Raw genomic sequence first — 21157 nt, 5'->3', positions numbered from 1 at the left:
TGTTATTGTATTTATGTCAATAAAATGATTGAACAGGAGGTATTCATTAAATATCATTTGAATTAAATTGAAAATGTCCAATGTTAATGCTTGTTTGTAGTTTCTAGAAGTTACAAAGTAAATTACTAAGATAGTTGCCAAGGAAATTAATTTTCACCTTTATACTCTGCTTGTAATCATAATTGTTTTTTTTTCTTTTTTACATATATGTTTGCTTAAGAAGAGGAAATAGTCTAATTTCTAAAACAGATAGTGGTATTGGTTTGAGAAATGTTATATCGACTACTTTGGAGACAGCATGTCTCTAGGAAGAGGTTGCAAATTTGAATGATAGAGACACAACTCCACTTTTATGGCATTAACAATGAAAATATTCCTGAAGAATGCAGCATTTTACCAATGATTGGGTTTTTCATAAAGACTACAGGAGAGAGGATTCAGTTTTCATCAAGCAAGGGATCTTGCCAGTATTTCCATTAGGGGAAAATATAATAAATAAACAACAACAACAACAAAAAAAACTATGCATTTTTCCCAGCCCCTTACAAAGTTATATCAAAATAGAAGTCATTTCATGGAAGAAAGAAAAAGGAATCCCACAGCACTTCTTTTTAATAACTGTTCAGCTACAAAATTTTATTGGTATCCTTTTATGTTCCCTCTAGAGGATGTAATGCACAAAAGCATTGCCACGGAACATATAAAATTACAAATGAAATTTATTGTAAAAAGTAGAATGTCTTCTAGACTGGTGTCAGTATTTATTTCATTCATAAACCAAAACTGCAGGTATAATATATTCATTGTCAGCAAGTTCATGTGTAAATTGCCATCCAACGGTATTGACTGATATAAGACAGATATTGAAAAGACAATTTAAATTTACTCTTCCAAACATAAACTGTTCCACAAAAGCACTGTAAAAACTCCTTCAAGGTTTTGGGTTGTGCTTGACATGTATGGTTAACTACATAATTTGGTTGTGTCGTAATCCATTGTGTTTGGCAATTTGGAGTTAAAGGCCTGCAAAGCAGATTGAATTCTCACCACCTCACTAGTCGACAGCTTGAGTCTATGACGAAGCAAGCAAGAGAAAAGGTCAAGACGACGCTGACCAGGTGGGGAAAGTTTATTTACACGGTCCCTTATCTCAAGCAACTGCAAAAGTGCTGAGTCCTGGGATCCCTGAGTATAAGGGTAGTCCAGCTGCAAGATCAAATCCCGAATTGCTTCAGGGTCAAAGTGCATGCTGTAGCCAAATACTTGAATGTTGTTGATTTTCATGTAGCCCAGGTTCCGGGAAGGGTCAATAAACTCCAGTGGTTCATAGTAGATGCTTTCATTGCCATTTGGGCCATTTGATTTGATGCGACTCCTCAAGTAGATATGTACTGTTTCAAAAAAAGTCTTCCACTTGTTGCCTAGAGTCAGTGTCCAGTTATAACACTGAAGTGGTAAGTCCAACTTAGTCCGTTCCCAGTCTGGGAAGCTGTTTTCATTCACAGGCATAAACCAACTCTCAGAGTGGCTGCCTCCAAACGGATTGACATAAACAGCCAAAACTGGCTCCAAGGTGCTATTTTTAGTTAAGCAAATCTGCAGAGAGAGACCCAAAATCATGTGGACAAGGCTTGCTTTGTACTTGTTGCTCTTTAGGGTAAGGAGCATTCGTTTGCGCCAGGAAGGATCAAACCAGCTATTGAGACGCATGTCATTGCTGATGAATATGGCATGGACTTCAATTCTCCTGTCAGTTTTCTGCAAAAGATATTTCATTTCCAGGTCCTGCAGGTCAGTCTCAAAGCCAATATAGTGCTCTGTTGATTCTGCCACTTCCGGTTTACAAAGCCCTTGACTCAGCATATATCCGGTATTACAATTTCCACATCGTGTACGATTATCAGGAGCACAGGTTAAGCACGACGATCCATCTCCCACAATGCAGGGAAGGAAACCGTGGCAGGTGACCTGGTCATTGGGGCAAGTACAAGAGTGAGTTTCTTCAGAAAAGCTTCCCAGAAGGCCATTTTCATTGCAATACAGAAATGACTGGATACGGGTTAACCAGTAGGTCGAAGATCTAGGTAAAAAACAAAACGAAAGCACAAAGAAAACATAATTACAAAGAGATAAGATTGTCCAACTTATATCTAGAACAGGAACCAACTCTACAGCATAGTATGATCTGGATGAGACCTCAAAAGGTCATCTAATCCAATCACCCTATTGGTTGTGTTATTTTGTTTTGTTTTTCTGGTAGATGGAAAAAAATGAGATCTAGACAGATTGAATAGTGTATCCACGGTCACAGGTAATAAGAGACAAGAACCATAACAGGAATGTAGTTCCTTTGATTCTAAATCCAGCATTCTTTTTTTTTACAAAGATAGTAGTTATCCAGAAGACTTTCAGGGATGGAGAATGGTCAGCCTTATTTTCTGTTCTACTACCAAATAGCTCAAATTGTTTGGGTGTTCCTCCTTATACTGAGATAGAATTTATTTCCATGAAATTTCTGCCCATTGGCACTTGTTCTATCTTGTGGACCCAAGAAGAACAAGTCTAATTTTTCTTCCACAGATTAACCACCAAATATTTGTGCCTTAAATAAAGATTTAAGGCTAAATATCTTTAGTTCTTTAAACTAATAATTACAGACTTTTAATAGTGGTTTAAAAAAGGACAGAAAAAAGATACTTTTAGCTCACATTGGAAAGATTTTATAATCCATTTAACAGTACACAAGGATAAGTGCATTTGAGTAGACCCTAAAGTAGAGTTTTTCTGAAAACATCCACTTTTAAAGAAATAGCAGAAATCACCTCCTCATATTATAGCATAACCAGTTAACCTGCAACCTGATATTCAAAATGATTATATCAATGAAAGATCAAAGAATTATTGTGAAATGAGAACCTGAGATAGAAATATAGTTTTTTGTATCAAAAAAGTGCCTGCAGTAGACTTAAGGCATACACATAAATGCTTAGTTTTCACTCTTTCAAACTCAGCATCACGAGGGATTAGTGCAGGAGCAATCATGAATAGAAAGTAAAAATGATAAACAGAAGGGAAAGGAGAAATACATACACCCATGCATAATATGCATTTAGAATCAATGTATTTAAATCTTGGGGATTTATCCACCTTAGAAAAGAGAAATGACCTGAGGTGGTACACTTTTATTAAATACATTTGGTTCTTTGAAGATCTTATAAATAATAATTTCTCTCTCAGATGACCAATAGGGGAAGAGTAGACAGAATCTAGAGATAATATTTAGAAGGCTCAAGGGAATACTCAATGTGTTTGATTTGGATATTGAACTTTTTTTCAGACATATATTTTAAAAATCAAGTTATTCATGATGCCAAACTAAGAACTAAAGAATCAACCAGACAATATTTTTTTTTATTTCCCCTAGTGTTTTAAAATGCAGATTGTATTCAGGTCTCTGAGCATAGGATTAATTACAATATTTTTGAATATGCTATTCTGTAGAGTTTGATGTACAATGTAAGCAGGTTTTCCCGAGTGCAAGCTCTGTTTAATCCTTTATGGGAACAACACTGAAATTTAAAAAAACATAATTCATTTAAAAATTTATTAAAATAAATTGATGAGTATGCTTTCATACTATTTAAATGACAATTTGTGAACATCAAAGCCAACTGTTGAGCTGTTGACATTAGACATCTTTAAGCTATTAGCACAAGTGCTTGACACATAGTAAGCACTATGTAAATGTTAGCTATTATTATCATTATTATGAAGCACTGATAATATCCATGTTTTCTTACCCCAGATTCCTTTAATCAACACATTTTTATTTTAGACTGTATAAATTGATAACTAATCACGTGATCCTTGTATGAGAAATATTTTAAAACAGAATGTGAAGATGAGTAAATTAAACCTAAAATTCAAGAATAAGCCCAGTATCCTTGCTTGATGTACCAAATACCCAATTGTCTTCATGCCTAAAATAATTTTAAGAAAGGCATGTAACTCTATACTTCCCCTAAATTATACAGAAAACTATAGAGAAAAGTGGCTCAATAGAATCAGAATCATCCTTCCAGGATACAAAGTCACAGACTGTAGAAGACTAATCATAGCAACTTACTTTAGGACACTGTCCATATATCATAGAGTATTTACATCTGTTTAGGTCACTAGGTAAATGTACTGAATCCAAAGTCACTGGTTTAGTAAATTGAAAGATACCTCACCTTGTTTATATGCAGAGAATCAAAATCTCTAGATTTAGAAGGCTCCTTAGAGATTATATAGTCCTATCCATGCTAGAACAGAAATCTCTTCTAGTATAAAGGATAGGAGTATCTTTGATTACTTCGGCTAGTGGAAATTATTTCTTGACTTCACCTTTGACCAGGTGAAAAGGAAAATCCTTAAAGGAAATGGTCAAAGAATAATCTGATTTCGTCTTAATTATTTTTCTTTTCTCATGGAATAATTTTTTGTTTGGCCCAATATGATTTTCACAGAGTTCAGTTTTTGAGTAAAGTTTACCACAGTCTAACACAAGGAGCAAATTAGTTTTGGCCTTTTTTCCTCCTTAACTCTTCCATTTTGTATCTCTTGTTTCATTTTTCTCAGGTATTCTTGTAGCCCAATATCCAGAACATTCATTTCTCTGGAGTTCTATTTGTAATATTTTGCAGTTACTCTCTTATTCTAGGTTTACTCATTGGACTTCTCTCAATCCATTTTTGTTGGTGTTTTCTTCTGTTTGCTCACATCTCCAGCTTTAGTTTCTATATTAGGGGCATATATATGCTTCTGTGAAACTCTGCTTCCATACTCCTTAACAGTATAGATAGACCTTGATGGATCCTAAATTTAGTGACTAAGACTCTCCTTCTTCAGGAATTGTCTGGCTTTATCTTTTTGTATGGTTTGGTTCCACACTGCCTGACAGTGCGGATGCAGGGCCCAGTGCACCCTGGCTGGATGCTAGTCTAGCCTTGTCTTGTGACACAGATGGGTTCTACAGGTCTTCCCATGTTGAGCACAGGTCTGGTTCTGACTCTTGTTTTTAATGGAGACCGCAGTTTTCTCCTACATTGGATCTGGTCATTGGTTTACACCCCTTTTTGTATAGTCCTGGCTTGGACAGAACAAACTATAGCTTTCTCTTTGATTTTCTTTGTCATTTTTCCTTCTGGTACAATTTTTAGAACTTTAATGATGTATTTGTGAGGAATCTGGGTTCTTCTAAGTTCTAAGACATCATTTTCTCATAATTCAATGTCAGTGTAAGGGTCAAAAATACCCCACTTCATTTTAGCTTTCATACATAACTTGGAGAAAAATGGAGGGACACAAGGATACATTTTGGATAGGCCAAGGGAAGTTGGTATCATCTGTAAATTATTAAACTAGTTAGACCCGAATTCATTGAAGAAATTAGAATAAGTATAATGTTCTAGCTGTACTACCTGATTAGGACTCACCTGAGGGGGCAAGATTTTTCAAGGTAATACAGGTAAAATGTAGAAGATCTGGGATTTGAAATACTTATGAATGATTTGGATGAAGATGCACCATATTTGGAGACAATACAAATCTGGGAGGGACAGCTAACAATTGGTAACAAAGTCTGCATCCAAAATATTCTTGCATTTAAAATAATGGCTTAAATCTAATAAGATAGAATTTTGCTAGGATTAAATTTGTGTTTAAAAATCATTTGCCTTAATCCAATGTAGTAATTTGACATAAAATTGTGTACAAAAAGATATGGGGGTTGTAGCAAAGAATAAGTTTAGGAGGAGTCAACACTGTGACATATCAGTTTCTCCCCACCAAAAGAGCAGCCCCATCATGTTGGGCTGAAAGCAGTGTCCAAAATAATAGTGGTGATAATTCCCTATGTCCCCCCTCCACCTAACCCCCACAGACCAAATTTGAATTACTATATTAAGTTTTGGGTACCATATTTTTAGAATGATATTGATTAATTGGTAATATTCAGAAGTATAAGCAGTATGACAAAACTAGAAATCCTCTCTTAAAAAGACAGGTCAAAAGAAGCAAGTATATTTAAGCATTGGCAAAGTAAATACAAGCAGAAAGAAAAAAGTCTCAGTACTCATGAAGCTTATATTCTAATGGGGGAACACAATAAAAGTGAAAGCTGAAAAGAGGGTGGGGGCTACCTATAGCAGACATAGGAAAAGATTGGAGTGCAGCCTAGAGAGGAATGAAGCACTTTGACCAATGGGTAGAAGTTGGAGAAATATGATTTAGGTTTAATATAATGAAAAAAAAATGTAAACATTTAAGCTAAATCTCTCCTGGAACAACATAAGTCCATTATTTTTAATTTTTTTTTAGAGGAGTAGGTTGTATACTTCATGCCCCCAAAATATGCCCTAGAATTTTTTTCCTCCAAATTTAGTTTTGTTTCTTTAAACATAAGAACAAAGTCTGAAAAATACTTTTAAATGATTTATATTGAAATGATTAACTTTGAAGTCAGAGAGGAAAGGCAGTTAAGAGATGACAAAAGAAAAACACAAAGGATTATGGTTATTTTTATCCTGTCTTCACAAAATGTTCATCTAGGTATATAACAGAAAATAATCATGTGAAAAAGTAAGAAGCAACATTTTTTTTCAGAGGAGTAATTTAGTTGCCTTCCAATAGATGTTGATGTCTGAACTGTCTTAAAGAAAGAAAGAAAATGTTCACATTATTCCCAACACTCTGTGTATTATGTTCACTTACATTTATATATTGCACCCAGTGTCCTTCACATTCCTCATTCAGAAAAAGACTGCTGTGTTCGTTGCATAATTTTTATCATTTTACTACAAAATAGCCTGCATTATTTGATTGTGACACTTTAAAAACCATGCAGTAATTCAATTAGAAACAATTGGGATTAAAAATTTAAAAAAAATCCTAGATACATAACAGTTCACAATAAAGTCCTTCAGCATGTGTATACAATATGACAATTACCTCCTATTATCTCTTCTAATCATTAGGTCACCCCACAGATACTGAAAATAGCCCCTCATTACAACTTTCTAAAACCTTTATTACTCTCAAAATCTGTGTAATCCATGTCAGCACTCTAAAGCCCACAAAATATTATTTCAAGACCTTTTTGGAGGTTAAATACCTTTTTAGGATAGACCATTTCCTTTCAGCCATCATAGATTTGCTCTTCTCTGACCTTAATAGTTTAAACTAAACATGATATTGGAATTCATAATTTACAACCAGTCATGAGAGCATAAGCTACTTAATAATCCTATTGCAGATAGGATAGATGTTATTCTATCTCTCTCTCTGTCTCTCTCTGTCTCTCTCTCTCACTGCTCTGTTTATTTCAAGCCATGGCAGAATTTCCTTGCCTCATAGTAGCTCATCTTTCACAACCCAGTTTCTTATTAATAATGCTCCTATCCAATGTAATGATGTATCAGTTTTAAATTGGCACCCTTCTTTGTTCTTTCCCTCAGAGACCTCAGCCTCCTGACCTGTCATGATTGAATCTCAGGAAATTAAACAGAGCTGCATGGAGTATTCTTCTTTGTCCCTTTATTTTACTCAAAATCTAACTTGTTCTTTTTCCCATTCCATACTCTTTATTCCAAACACCTTTTCTGCTGTGAATCATCCATGGCTTTTAGTTTTCAAATATATTAAAGTGCCTGGCAAAGAACCAATGAGAGCGTGAGTTAGATAGTTAAGGTTTTTACTTTTTATTTTTAAGATGGTAGTAATTGGAAACCAGGTATATCAAAAAATTAATTTATCCAAAGCTAGGTTTTTTTTTTAAATTTCCCACATTGAAAAAAATTCATTAAGCAGAATTGGTTTTATACCTATATGGATTTTGATGGTAAATTTCCAATAAATTAAGAGAAGTAAAGACCATTAGAAGAAATAGATCATTGTTAATGTTAATGAAAGAAAACAATTAAAAAGGACAGGAAAAACCAGGAAAAATCCAGAACTGCATTTACAGTAAGGATGCTTATGGGACAGAGCTCTATGGTATAATAATGCCTAGTAACAATTCAGTATTAGTAAACTATGAAGAAAAGACTACGTGATTTTTAAATGGTCACCTGTTATCATGGATAAAAGAAAAGATGATTTGCCACTTTGTAATTTCTGCTCAAAGCATAGAGAATACAGAAAGCTATCTTCCTCTTGAGTAAAGAAATTTCTAATATCCAGTAGACATGAAGTCAAAGATATGACTAAAAATTGGGCCCACACAACATGCAGAAGACAAGTTGGATTGAATCAGGAAGCTGAAAAAGCAAAGGAAAAATAAACCAAAGTGTTCCCCCAGTATGTGTAGAATAGCTTCATTATTCTTGGATTTTTAATCTGATTGAAATAAAGTCTTCAGTTTATTCTCCTTCTTTTTAACACACTGATTTCATATTTTCATAGTTTTATTTTTCTAATAGACAATTAGAAAATACTCTGATATCTCAAGGATTTCTAGTTTTAAGCATCAAACCTTCTTCTACTAATGCAAACCATACCCCTATACAGCTAAGTGGATAGAGTTTGGAACTGCTGTGGTTGAAAATATTCATAGAGGGGATAATCAAAGGAAGCAGCTAGGTAACTCACTATTGGACTTGAAGTCAGTAAGACCTGTGTTCAAATCCAGCCTCAGAAAAGTAGCATGGTATAGTGAACTTCAAAGTCTGAGGAAACTTAATTTGAAATCCCTTCTCTTTTACTTATTTGTTGAGTAACTTGTAAATGAGCTTGAAGTTCAGCTTTGTTATCTATAAAATGGTATTAATACCTTTAGAACCTAACTCATAGGGCAGCTAGGTGGCACAGTGGATAGTGCTGGCCCTGGAGTCACGAAGACATCTTCCTGAGTTCAAATCTGGACTTAGACACTTAATAGCTGTGTGTCCCTGAACAAGTTCCTTTGACAGTCTTTGCCTCAGTTTTCTTACCTCTAAAATAAGCTGGAGAAGGAAATGGAAAACCACTTCAGTATCTTTGCCAAGAAACCCCCAAATGGTATTATAGTGCTCCATAAACTTAAACATCCTAGATACATATTAGCTATTCCTTCCTTTGCCACATCCATGTTAGAAAACCTTTTCCAACTTGGTAGGACCTACAAGAGTTCATATCTTACTAACAGAGCCTTAGAAAATCCAGGTACAGCACCCCACTATGATGAGGCAATGGAATAGGACTTTAAGGGAGGCATAAACATTTATTTTCATAAGAGAATCCATAAGAATGTAAGCACTATGAGAGCAAGGATTGCTGCATCCTTTATAGTTGTCTTCTTGGCCCTTAGCACGATGTCCAGCACATATTAGGTGCTTAGTAAGTGCTTGTGAATTGAATGACAAAAGAACAAAACAACACAAATACTGCCTATATCTGTAGACGTGTTAGTGACATAGGATAATAGATATACAGCTGGAAGGGTTCTCAGAGGCCTTGTATTTCAATTGTCTCATTCTACACACAAAATTATATCATAGATATTGTATCACTGAATTGCCTAAGTTCACACGGTTAGTAAGTGACAAAGGCAGAATTCAAATCCAGGTTCTGTGATTCCAAACAGTGCTCTTTCCACTATATCACAATGCCTCTCTCTGTATCATGCTGCATCCTAAATACTACTTGAGAAATTTCATCACTAGTTAGGGAGACTAATACAATATTGATGGTACTCCGTAGACGTTATTTCTATTTTTAAAGGTCTTAGCTTTTCGATAATCTTCCTCCACAGAGCTATAACTAGCAATTTTTAAAATATCTGAAACATCAAGTGAGGCAAAAGAAAGCTAATCTGGGTTATGAACTGGGATGTGGTCCTGGCGACAAAGCATACTCAGGAAATGAGAAAGTTTCTACATCACTCAAGGTGAAGAAAATATAAGTTTTGATGAGCACTTTAGCTTGGAGGAGGAGTATCTCTACTAAGTAGATGATCTGTCAAAATATCAAAGGACAACCTCTGCTGAAGTTTCTTAATTAGGTATTGTTAGTGGGAGTACAAAGAAATAAAAGATAGAGTCCTTATTCTCTATTGGGGGGTCAAAAATAAATATGTGAAAGTTTAAGCAACAACAAAAATAATAAAATAAATGATAACTGCTATAGGTAAATCATAAAAAAGAGATGTTGCAAAGTGGCTTATAATTAATTGCTAGATCAGCCAATTGTATATACAGAAGTTGTGATTAGACTTCTAAGAAGGAAAAGAAAGTTATTCTTATGTTAGGATTTGACATGATTTTAAAGTTTGGGTGGAATTTTAGACAGATTAGAGGGAGAGTTGCCGGGGGAAGGACAGCTATATACCTTTCTGGCTCCCACATGATAGTAAATACAAATCATAACAAATGGACATGCTAATTATAAATTATTTTATTAGTTACTTAATAAATAATAATGATCTCTAAAATTAATTATAATTCTTAGAATCCTATTATTCTATCAAAACTATATTTAAAAGTTTTATGTAAAAACCAATGGTTAAAAGATTAGGAAATCCTAAAACAAAGGGGCCCTGGATGTAAGCTTAACAAAAATAAGTTCATGTCCTAGGGGATCCAAGGGAGTCTCATACTCCCCAGTTCACCCTCACTCCAAAGCCCTGAGGAAAATCTCTTAAAGTTTAGATTTGGCTCATATCTATATTTTCCCGAAATGGAATTAAGAGGGCCCCCTGTGAAAAGATACTCAGTGACCAAGTTAAGGACAGAGATAGATAGATAGATAGATAGATAGATAGATAGATAGATAGATAGATAGATAGATAGATAGATAGATAGACAGACAGATAGATAGATAGATAGATAGATAGAAAGAAATGGATATATAATGATATACAAATATCTATAGATTAAGATAGACACAAAGAGATCAAAAGCAAATCAGGTATAGAGCAGTTATTTCCACAAAAGTATCTGATCTCAAGAAGCTTACATAATGGAGTAGATAATAGATACACATATAGGTACATATAAAATGCATACAAAGTGGATACATGGAAATTTTAGAGGAAAAAGCATTAACAGCTTAGGGGAACAGGAAAGGCTTCCTGCAAGGATTTTACTTATGATGAGTTTTGAAGGAACTTAAGGATTTCTAAGAGTCAGAGATGTGGAAGGAGCATATTTCAGGCAAGAGAGGATAACCAGTGCAAAGGCATGGTTATGGATATGGAATGTCCTGTGTAAGGAAGAACAAGTAGGCTATTATGGCTGAAATGAAACTGTATGGTGGAATAATGCTAAAACAATTGGAAATATACAAAATTTTAAATGAGAGGTAGGAGTTTATATTTGATCTTAGAGGTAATATGCAGTCCCGGGACTTTAATGAAGAGGGTGTAATGGAGTGAGTACTGCACTTGAGGAAAATCACTTTGAAAGCTATATGGAGGATTGATTGGAATAAGGAGAGATAGGGAGACCCATTAGGAATCACTTGTAATAGTCCTACTGTGTGGTGATAAAAGAGGATAATGTTCATGCGAATGAATGGTTGGTAACTTTATAGAAAGACATTTTAGGTGAAACCATATTGCAGAGAATTTAGCAAAGGATGAGGATGAGAGAAGATGTTGGGCCACCAACTATAGATGGTTTTGTTTTTAAGACTGTGTCTCTCAATTTTGCTCAGATAAGAAGTATGGTGGACACTCACAGACCAGATCCCACTATTAAGTGGCATGAGAGCTCTGACCTGCTTCATTTCTGACTTGGGCTGGTGTACCTTTTTTTAGACAACATTCCCTCTCACATTGCAGGGTCTCACCATATTGTTACTGGACTTAATGTGAACACCTGATAGGTTTACCCCATTGAAGCTCAGAACTCCTGAGCTCTAGAGAACTTCCAGTCTCAGGCTACAGATGGATTTTTGCAGGGTTTTAGCTGAGAAGAGGAGAGGTAGATGATAATAGCAGGTATGGTAAGATCTAATAAGGGGGATGAGAGAGACTTGGATGGGTATGCAGGCAACCAGGAAGGAAGCAATAGATAGAGTGAATTTGAAGTTTAGTGAACAAGGATGATAATGGGGATGATTGGCTGGAGGGGAAGAGATCAGGGGAGGGGTGTGTTGGTAAATATTTAATGACTGGCTCTCCAGAACTAAAGTACACATGACACATTTTTATTTTTCATCTGCACTGTTAACTTTTTTTCATCACTTTCTTATCTAGACAATCAACAAAATAATAAATCAAATCTTGATTTTTAGCATTTGCTGACTTCTGAAATATAAATGCTCCCACTGAAAAATTAACAATTAGTTCTCCCAAGACTATACAAGCTGGTTCTAACACACCAGTAGACCAGAGGTATATGTAGAGGGTTTGGCCTTTGTAAGGAGAAGGACCTTTATGTTAAACTATGGAACGATTATGGGACATTATGCTAAAACTGAGTATATGTTCAATCTACTTCAGGAGAGAATTGTGCCAGCTCAGTACTGACAGCCCTCCTTTGGACATTCTCAAACTTTTCAAAGTCCTTTTTAAACTAATGATCTCACTGGTGAACACAGTACTCTAAAAGACCCCTGCCTCACATGAAGAGGTGGTAGTGTCCTCTCCTTAGAAGTCTTAGAGCAGAGCCTAGAAAACCATCAGTCAGATATCTTATTGTGGTGATTTATCTTGTGCAAAGCTTGAACTACATGAAAACTGATGTGCCTTCCAACTTTCAGATTTTATGATGTGATGACTCAGTGACTATATAGCTAAAAATGTTACATTGCTGACCATGTAGTAAGATTAAAACATCAAAACATTAAAAAATAAAAGAAAGGCCAGTCTCCTTTTCAGGACTATGTTAAACATTGGGGTTATTGTTGTTATTGTTTTGTCCTTCCTTCTCAAAGAGGACCAATGACATTCAGAGGGTGATATCATAACTTGCAAGCAAATTGGATTTAAGTGAAGGAGGGGTGTACAAAGTCACCAACTTCATTCTCTCCTCCAGAGTCATCTGGTTCCAGTGGCAAGACATAAGTCAGGATGACTGGTGATGGCCTTGGATGCTGTGGGAGACTTTGACCTTTTTAAGCTAAGGTCTCATGTGTTTCAGGCTATAGCAATTCAGTGATTAAGGCTAGGTAATAAATGAAAAAAAGGAAGGCTTCTTTTACCTACTTTAAAAAAATCAATCTGGGAGGGAAAGACCCCCAGGGTAGTAAGAAGTGGCAATGAATTGAAGGATGGCACTCTTTGGTGTAAAGATGGCTTCTACATTGTCTACATTAGAAGGCCATTTTGGATCTCTTGGTCATTGATTGGGTTTTGATGGCTCAGAGTGAGTGTAAATAAGCACTGGGGAGAGAAAGAAAGGAAGAGAACAAACAAAGTAGTCCCTGATCTCAAGGAACTCGGTCTGATGGGTGAGACAATATTCAAACAAATATGTACAAATAACACATAAAAAGGATATGTTAGGTTTAATTTTAGAATAAAGTAACTAAGACTAAAGAGACTGGGAAAGAATTCTTAAAGAAGATAGGATGTTAGCTGAGACTTGAAGGAAGCTAGGCAATGTAGAAGGCACAGATGAGGAAGAAGAGCATTACAGATACAGATTACAAACAGAAGGAAAAGACTAGCATTAAGTGGGAATAAGGAAAGGCTAGACAAAGGTAAGATTTTAACCAGGACTTAAAGGAAGTATAGGAGGCCAAAAGGTGGAGATGAGGAGGGAGTGAATTCCAAGTATGAGGACGGCCAAAGAAAATTTTGGGAGTTAGGAAATGGAGCATCTTATTCAAAAAACAGCAAGTAGGCTAGTGTCACTGGATAGCAGAGTTTGTATGACACTTATAAGTTATAAGAAGACTGGAAGTGTAGGAAGGACTCAGATTATAATGAGAGGCTACCAAGACACTATATATTTCTAGGACAATTCTGGGTGGATCCACTAGAGAGAATATATTTAGGGAACGACATGTATCACTTATGGGTTTATCATAGAATCTTCTAATTTCAGTTATGTATGGAGCATCCAAATTTGATTATTGGTTGAAAGTAGGAAAAAGGTCACTAGCTCCACTTTGTAAACCTAGGCCTTTTCAGCCTGGTTTCCAAGCTGATTTATCCCAAGCCCACCAGGATCCTTTGCAGTTTTGCTAAGTAGAGTCATCTGGATGATTTGAAGGAAACCTAAACTAGTGAGTAAGAAATATGATACTAGTTAAAGCAATTTTGAATCTAGATAATATGTGAAAAGCAATGTGTAAACCTTAAAATGTTAATGTTAAATGTTTGTAGAAACTTACATAAGAATATAGGCAAAGGTACACTGAGTAGCAGTGGTAGAAACACAGATTAAAATATTGAGAACATAAGCTTAAGCTAAGGGCATCTGCTAGCTTTTTTTTATTTTTCCTGGCTGTCTGTCTGGATGTGGTTATAACAATTCTGTGTCATGGCTAAGAGAACTTACCTCTCACCCAGCTCTAGTGAAGGTTTAATAGATCCAGCAGACAGGAACAGAAATCAGCAGAGGTCCCCAACATTCTGCATTGTAACCCATGACCAGAGGATGGTAGTAAAGAACTACAAAAAGGAGCTATTAAAATATTCCCAGCAGAGAAGAGTGAGAAGCAGAAAACTGCATAGTAGCAAAAGGAGCTTGCTTGATGACATCACCAGAAGATGGGAGAATCACCAGAGGACATCAGTGGCTCTATACACTAGAGAGAAAAATCTCCCTAGACATAAACATTTCCTGGTCACAGGTATTCCCTACAAGTATTTCCTTCACATGTGCTCCCTGGCCACACACATCACTTATACATGTACTCCTAGATGACTGTCCCTTCTTCACATGTGTGTTCCCTACCCAACAGGCAATATGGCAATCTGTGGAAGAATTTACATCTGGGTATATTTCTTATAAAACTAATTTTTCTATGCTCTTTGATTTAAATGACTGATTGGTTTACATCATCAATACACATATACATATACATGTGTGTATATGCCAGAGATTATAAATATTGATTCTGGGCTCCTTAAAATGGAGATAGCTTTCTGGGAGTCTATCACAGGGAACAGTGGGGGATCTGGTTGCTAGAGTTAGAAGGGACCTCAAAATTTGTGTTTAGTTCAATGAACACATGAAACAACACTTGAAAAACTTAGCCATACAATTTTCGCTTAAAGATCTCAAACTGTGATCTTGGTGGGGAGAAAAAAGGGAGGAAAGACACACTCCATCCTAAGGCTTCTACTTCCACTGACAGCTCTGATTGCTAGGCTGTTCATCATCCTACATGAAGCCCAAATTTATCTTTTTCCAACTTCCATCTAGCTTTCCTGAGTTCTACTCTCTAGCATTAAGCTGAACAATTTTAAACCATCTTTGACAGTCCTTCAAATCCTTGAATACTATTTTCATGCTACCTCTAAGAAGTCTCTTTTCCCAGATAAACATGCTCAGTTCCTTTTCTCCATCCTTATCTGTTATGAACTTGAGTTTCTTATCTGTTATGAACTCAAGGTGATGAGTTCAGTGAGTAGCACAGTGAGCAAATAGTGCTCTAAGTGGGGTTGTGGAAATATGAGCTCAAATCCTCCCCCAGACACTCATTAGCTCTTTGTCATCATGCAAGTCACTTCAGTTCTCTCAGTCTTAGTTTCCTCATCTGTAAAATGATCATAATAATACCATTTCCCTTACAGGGCTGTTATGATCATCAAAAAGGATAATATATGTAAAGCACTTTGCAAATTTTAATATAAATGCCAGTTATTATACTATTATTCTTCACCATCTGTAATAGTAAATTCGGTCCAAACAGCTAAAATGATTTGTGTGTTTTTACATCCTCTTAAATGATAAATGGTTCTAAATATTTCTTTTTCTAAAACTAAGGATTTAAATGTAAACAAAATGGATATTATACTAATTTGATTGGGTTTATACCATTATTAAGTGGAAAATTTCCTTAAGAAACAAACCAAAAAAAAAAAATAAAACTAAAGCAACAACTAAAGGTTTTGTTTAAAGGGGTTTTGAAATAAGATGGTGAAACCTAATTAAGATTAGGATGCCTGGTTATATAATTTGTTTTAAATAATAGTGTTTGGAGGATTTTTCTCTAAATTCTTTTTCATTTATGCTTACTTAACAATTAAAACTAAACCATAAACTCACATATGCAGCTGTGAATTTTACATTAGCATCAGTTTGTGTAGTAATACAGGATAGAAAGTTAGATGTCTCAGAAGACCTAGGCTAAATAGTTGTCTCTTATATAACTTATTCTTATTAAATAACTTATTGTCTTGAATCATTGCTCCAAGTTTGGAAAAAAAGCAATATCTAGGCACATCTATGCTAGTCATTCAGATATACAGAGCAAATGGCCACTGTTTACAAGCATTCAAAGGAACATCCTACAGAAGATTGAAGAGACATTTTCTGCTTTGTTGTGGAGAAAATACTGGGTAGAACAGTGGCAGAAGATTTAGGCTCAATACAAGGAAATGTTTCCTAACCCTTAGAACAGTACAAAAATGGATTAAGTGATTCTCAGGCAGTGGTGGGATCCTCATCATTGAAGGTCTTCAAGGAGACAAAGTTAATATCTGTGAGCCACCAGAGCTTGGTTTCAGATGGACCTCTTCTGACTAATACCAATATTACACCACACTAACACCACACTCTCTTCAACTGTGTTTGAGTTCATGTAGTTTTTCAGCAACTCACATACGTATAGCAATTATCAGCTAATTACCAAATTGTACCAGCATTAATCTAGTCCTGGTCTGTTGGTTTAGTGACTTAAATAATTGATGATGTTCTCATTAGGGAAATCTTAGTACATCAACATATTTTTAGGGTTATTCTGTAATAAAAATATAATACATACATGTAACAGAAAGAATTTCATCTGTCTCTAACAGTAAGGATAAGATTTCAGGTATAACATAGTGTGAGAAAAAAAAGACTCCAAATGCCATAAGGTCTTTAGGATGGAGTATTAATTCTTTAATTATTAATTCCTTAATTTTTTATATTAAGTACTGATACCAATGGTCAAATTTTTCCAACTATATTCAGAAATTCATTTTGAATGGGTATTTTAAAATTTGCTTTGCATTCTATTTTCATAGAATTCTTATTCTGCAACAATGCAAATTAAGGTAAAATTTCACTCCTTATGACTTTTAATTAAAATGGTATCATTTTTAAATAAACTTCTTTTTTTGTATTTAGATAACTTAGCAAGTAGAATAACTTATTTTCTTCAGCTACTTTCTTAATCTAATTGTGTGTGTCTTTTCAAACAGCAAAATCCCCTGATTTATCCTTCAGATAATTTAGAAGTTGAAAAAAGAAAACATGTGTTGATTATATTAACATATTATTTTATTCTGTCACCTCTAGTGCAATTTTCATAGGATTGCTAGTGTGATCAGCAAAGCTTATCACTTTGATTTTTTTCATCTAAATTCTCCTTAGTTCTGTTAAGAGAAAGACAATGTTATAATATACTTTATTGATCAAATCCACCAATGTGAAGTAAGTCCTCTCTCAATCACATAGCTACTCAACAGTATCAACTAATCAAGTGACTGTCAAAATGATTTTTTTTCACATTACACAGTTCAGATTTTAAATTATGTCTGTCAGACAAATCCTGAAAATTGGACATTGCGGTTTGATTTTTAAGTTCTCTTAATTTCTGAGCAATTGAATATGTTTGTTTCATATTAATGTAATGGGGTATCACTTTTGAGCCCATTAAATTATATAGGCAACAAATATATTTAAACTTTTTGGACAAATATGATTTTAAACTAAAATATTAAGTTTGGGTCTTCTTTTATGTTCTTATCAGTGATTTCAAATATTCCTAAGTATGATACTTCAAATGTTGAAATGGTTATGCAATTTATCAGAATGAAATCTCTTTCTTTAGGCTTCCTTTAGGATAAAAATATCTAGTTTCAACAATTAACTCACTTTTAAAATAGCAACAATATATTGGCTTTCAGGTCATTTTCTCTCAATTTTTATGGGGTTTAAAATAAATAAAAGGCTTTTTAAAATAAAATTATAATACTTCAGAACAACCAGTTAAGAAAATTATTAACATTCAGAGAGATTTAGCTGTCTGACATAAAAAAAAACTCTCTTAGAACTATGAATCCCTGAATGCCAGTCAGTTCTCAAACCTCCATTGGAGTGTGTGTGTGTGTGTGTGTGTGTGTGTGTATGTGTGCATGTGTGTATGTGTGTGTGTGTGTCTGTGTCTGCAAATAGTCCCTAAACTGTGAAGAAAACTCTAGTAGAGACAGAATTATATAATTAACTTCACTAGAGAAGGGTTAAGGAAGCAGAGAGGACAGACATGACCTGGCCATAAATTACTTTAAGTCGGTCAACTAGCATTTATTAAGTATTTCTTACATGCCAGGCACTATGCTAAGCATAAAAACAAAACAAAACAAAACAAAACAGGCCCTGCCCTAGAGGAGCTCAAAGTCTAATGGAGAAGACACCATGAAAACAACCATGTACAAACAAAACATATACAAGATAAATTGGGGGTAGGCACTCAGAGGGAAGGCACTAAAATAAAGAGGACTGGGAAAGCCTTCTTGCCAAGAAGGTGGAACTTTAGCTGCCCCTTGAAAGCAACCAAGGAAACTAGGATGTGGAAATGAGAGAAGGGAGAATCTTCCAGGTAGGATAAGAAAAGTCTTGGCAGGAAAAGAGGACAATGGAAACAGTCATATTTTCGCTTGATGTTTCCCCAATTTAAGTAGACTGCTGCAGTAAACTGATGTCTCATTGTAGAGGAGAAGAAACTGTGGGTTTTCTAAGAATAGACCCACAACTCTATCTTGGTAAGCTGATGACCAGCCTAAGTTGAGAGATGCTTACGGTTAGTCAATTATTGAATAAATGATAACAACTATTGATTTTTTGGGGGGAGGGGCTTGCATCTCATAAAAAAAAACTATCTACTAAGTTGTGATGAATTGCAACAGAGAAGGTCTTGATGAAATCAAGGGTCATTTGAAATGCTGAAGATACTGAATAGGGTGCTAAAAGGAGGGAAAAGACAAGGTCTGAGCGGAGCCAAGATGGTGGAGGGAAAACAGTGACTTGCTTGAGCTCTCCCCTATACCCCTCCAAATACCTGTAAAAAATAACTCTAAAGAAATTCTAAAGCAACAGAATGAACAAAAAAGACAGAGTGACACAAATTTCCAGCCCAAGAAAACCTGGATGGTTGATCGGGAAGGTATATCATGCCGGGTGGGGAGAGGAGCACAGTTTGGCATGAGCGCACAGGCCACAGTGAACCTGGAGCAGGACTTAGAGGGCTGATTCACAGGTAGCTGTGGCAGTTTCCAGACCTCTCAACCTAGGAACACTAATCACAACTTGGAAGGTCAGTGGGAAAAGTCTGTGACTGCGGTGAGAGAGAAGCTGGGTGTCAGTCACAAGTCCCGAGGGTGGCCCGGGATGGCGGCTGCCTGCTGAGCTTCTGGCCCACAGACAGGGAATTGAGCGGCTGACCAGAGGGGGATTGCAGGGATCTCTTTGCCAGTGCTAAGGCAGGAATCTCTTGCTTTTCCCATGCTTGGATCTGGATCACAGTTCTGAAGGGCGGTCCTAGGGCAAGGAGGAGCGCTGGTGTGGTGGAGCTTGTTGTGGCTGTGGAGAGGAAACACCTTGCCCCTTATTATAGCACCTTGGAAGAACTGAAAATTTTCAGGTCCCTAGAAGTTATCTCTGAAAACAGCTGTACAAACCCCCAAAGCTTGGGACAGTACATTCTCCACATTGGAAGCAGACTATTACTTTAACAAAGAGTTTAAAAGTTAAGTAATTGGCTGGGATCATGAGCAAACCTCACAAAAAGAGTCAGACTAGGTGACAAAGAAGATCAAAACATAAACCCAGAAGGAGACAACAAAGTCAAAGCTCCTACATCCAAAGCCTCCAAGAAAAATAGGAATCAGTCCCAGGCCTTGGAAGAGATCAAAAGGGATTTTGAGAAGCAAGTAAGAGAAGTGGAGGAAAAACTGGGAAGAGAAATGAGAGTGAGGCAAGAAAATCATGAAAAATAAGTCAACAGTTTGCAAAAGGAGACCCAAAAAAATACTGAAGGAAATAACACCTTAAAAAATAGCCTAACCCAAATGGTAAAAGAGGTCCAAAAAGCCAATGAGGAGAAGAATGTTCTGAAAAGCAAAATTGGTCAAATGGAAAAGGAAGAACAAAAGATTACTGAAGAAAATACTTCCTTAAAAATTAGAATAGAGCAATTGGAAGCTAGTGACTTTATGAGAAATCAAGACACTGTAGAACAAATCCAGAAGTATGAAAAATTAGAAACAATGTGAAATATCTCATTAGAAAAACAACTGACCTGGAAAATAGATCCAGGAGAGAGAATTTAAAAATTATTGGACTATCTGAAAGCCATGATCAAAAAAAGAGCCTAGACACCATCTTTCAAGAAATTATCCAGGAAAACTGTCCTGATATTTTAGAACCAGAGGGCAAAATAGAAATAGAAAGAATCCACTAATCTCCTCCTGAAAGAGATCCCCAAAGGAAGATTCCTATGAATATTATAGCCAAATTCCAGAGTTCCCAAGTCAAGGAGAAACTATTACAAGCAGCCAGAAAGAAACAATTCAAGTATTGTGGAAACACCATCAGGATAACACAAGATTTAGCTGCTTCTATATTGAGGGACTTCAGGGCATGGAATATAATATTCCGGAGGACAAAGGACATAGGATTACAACCAAGAATCACCTACCCAGCAAAACTAAGTATAATGTTCAGGGGAAAAATGGTCATTCAGTAAAATGGAGGACTTTCAAGCATTCTTGATGAAAAGACCAGAGATGAATAGAAGGTTTGACTTTCAAGTACAAGACTCAAGTGGAGCATGAAGAGGTAAACAGGAAAGAGAAATCATAAGAGACTTATTAAGGTTGAACTGTTTACATTCCTGCATGGAAAGATGATATTTGTAACTCATAAGACCTTTGTCAGTATTAGGGTAGTTGGAGGGAAAAAAATTATATGTATGTAGATAGACGGATAGATAGATAGATAGATAGATAGATAGATAGATAGATAGATAGATAGATAGA

The 21157-nt window shown here is 35.6% G+C and overlaps 1 protein-coding gene across 2 annotated transcripts in view; it reads right to left on the bottom strand.

Moving 5' to 3' along the window:
* Positions 1–963: 963 nt before the first annotated feature.
* Positions 964–21157, bottom strand: part of BRINP3 (BMP/retinoic acid inducible neural specific 3) — a 491613-nt gene continuing 471419 nt past the window's right edge. For both annotated transcript variants that reach the window (XM_027843476.1, XM_027843477.1), the window contains one exon: positions 964–2080. In XM_027843476.1, the coding sequence (XP_027699277.1) occupies positions 964–2080 (1117 nt within the window). The remainder of the gene's footprint in view (positions 2081–21157) is intronic.

The sequence above is a fragment of the Vombatus ursinus genome, unplaced genomic scaffold, assembly GCF_900497805.2.
Source record: "Vombatus ursinus unplaced genomic scaffold, bare-nosed wombat genome assembly UNPS02014909.1, whole genome shotgun sequence".
Lineage (NCBI taxonomy): Eukaryota > Metazoa > Chordata > Mammalia > Diprotodontia > Vombatidae > Vombatus > Vombatus ursinus.
Note: the sequence above shows the minus strand (reverse complement) of the source record. Positions and strands in the feature narration are given on the sequence as shown.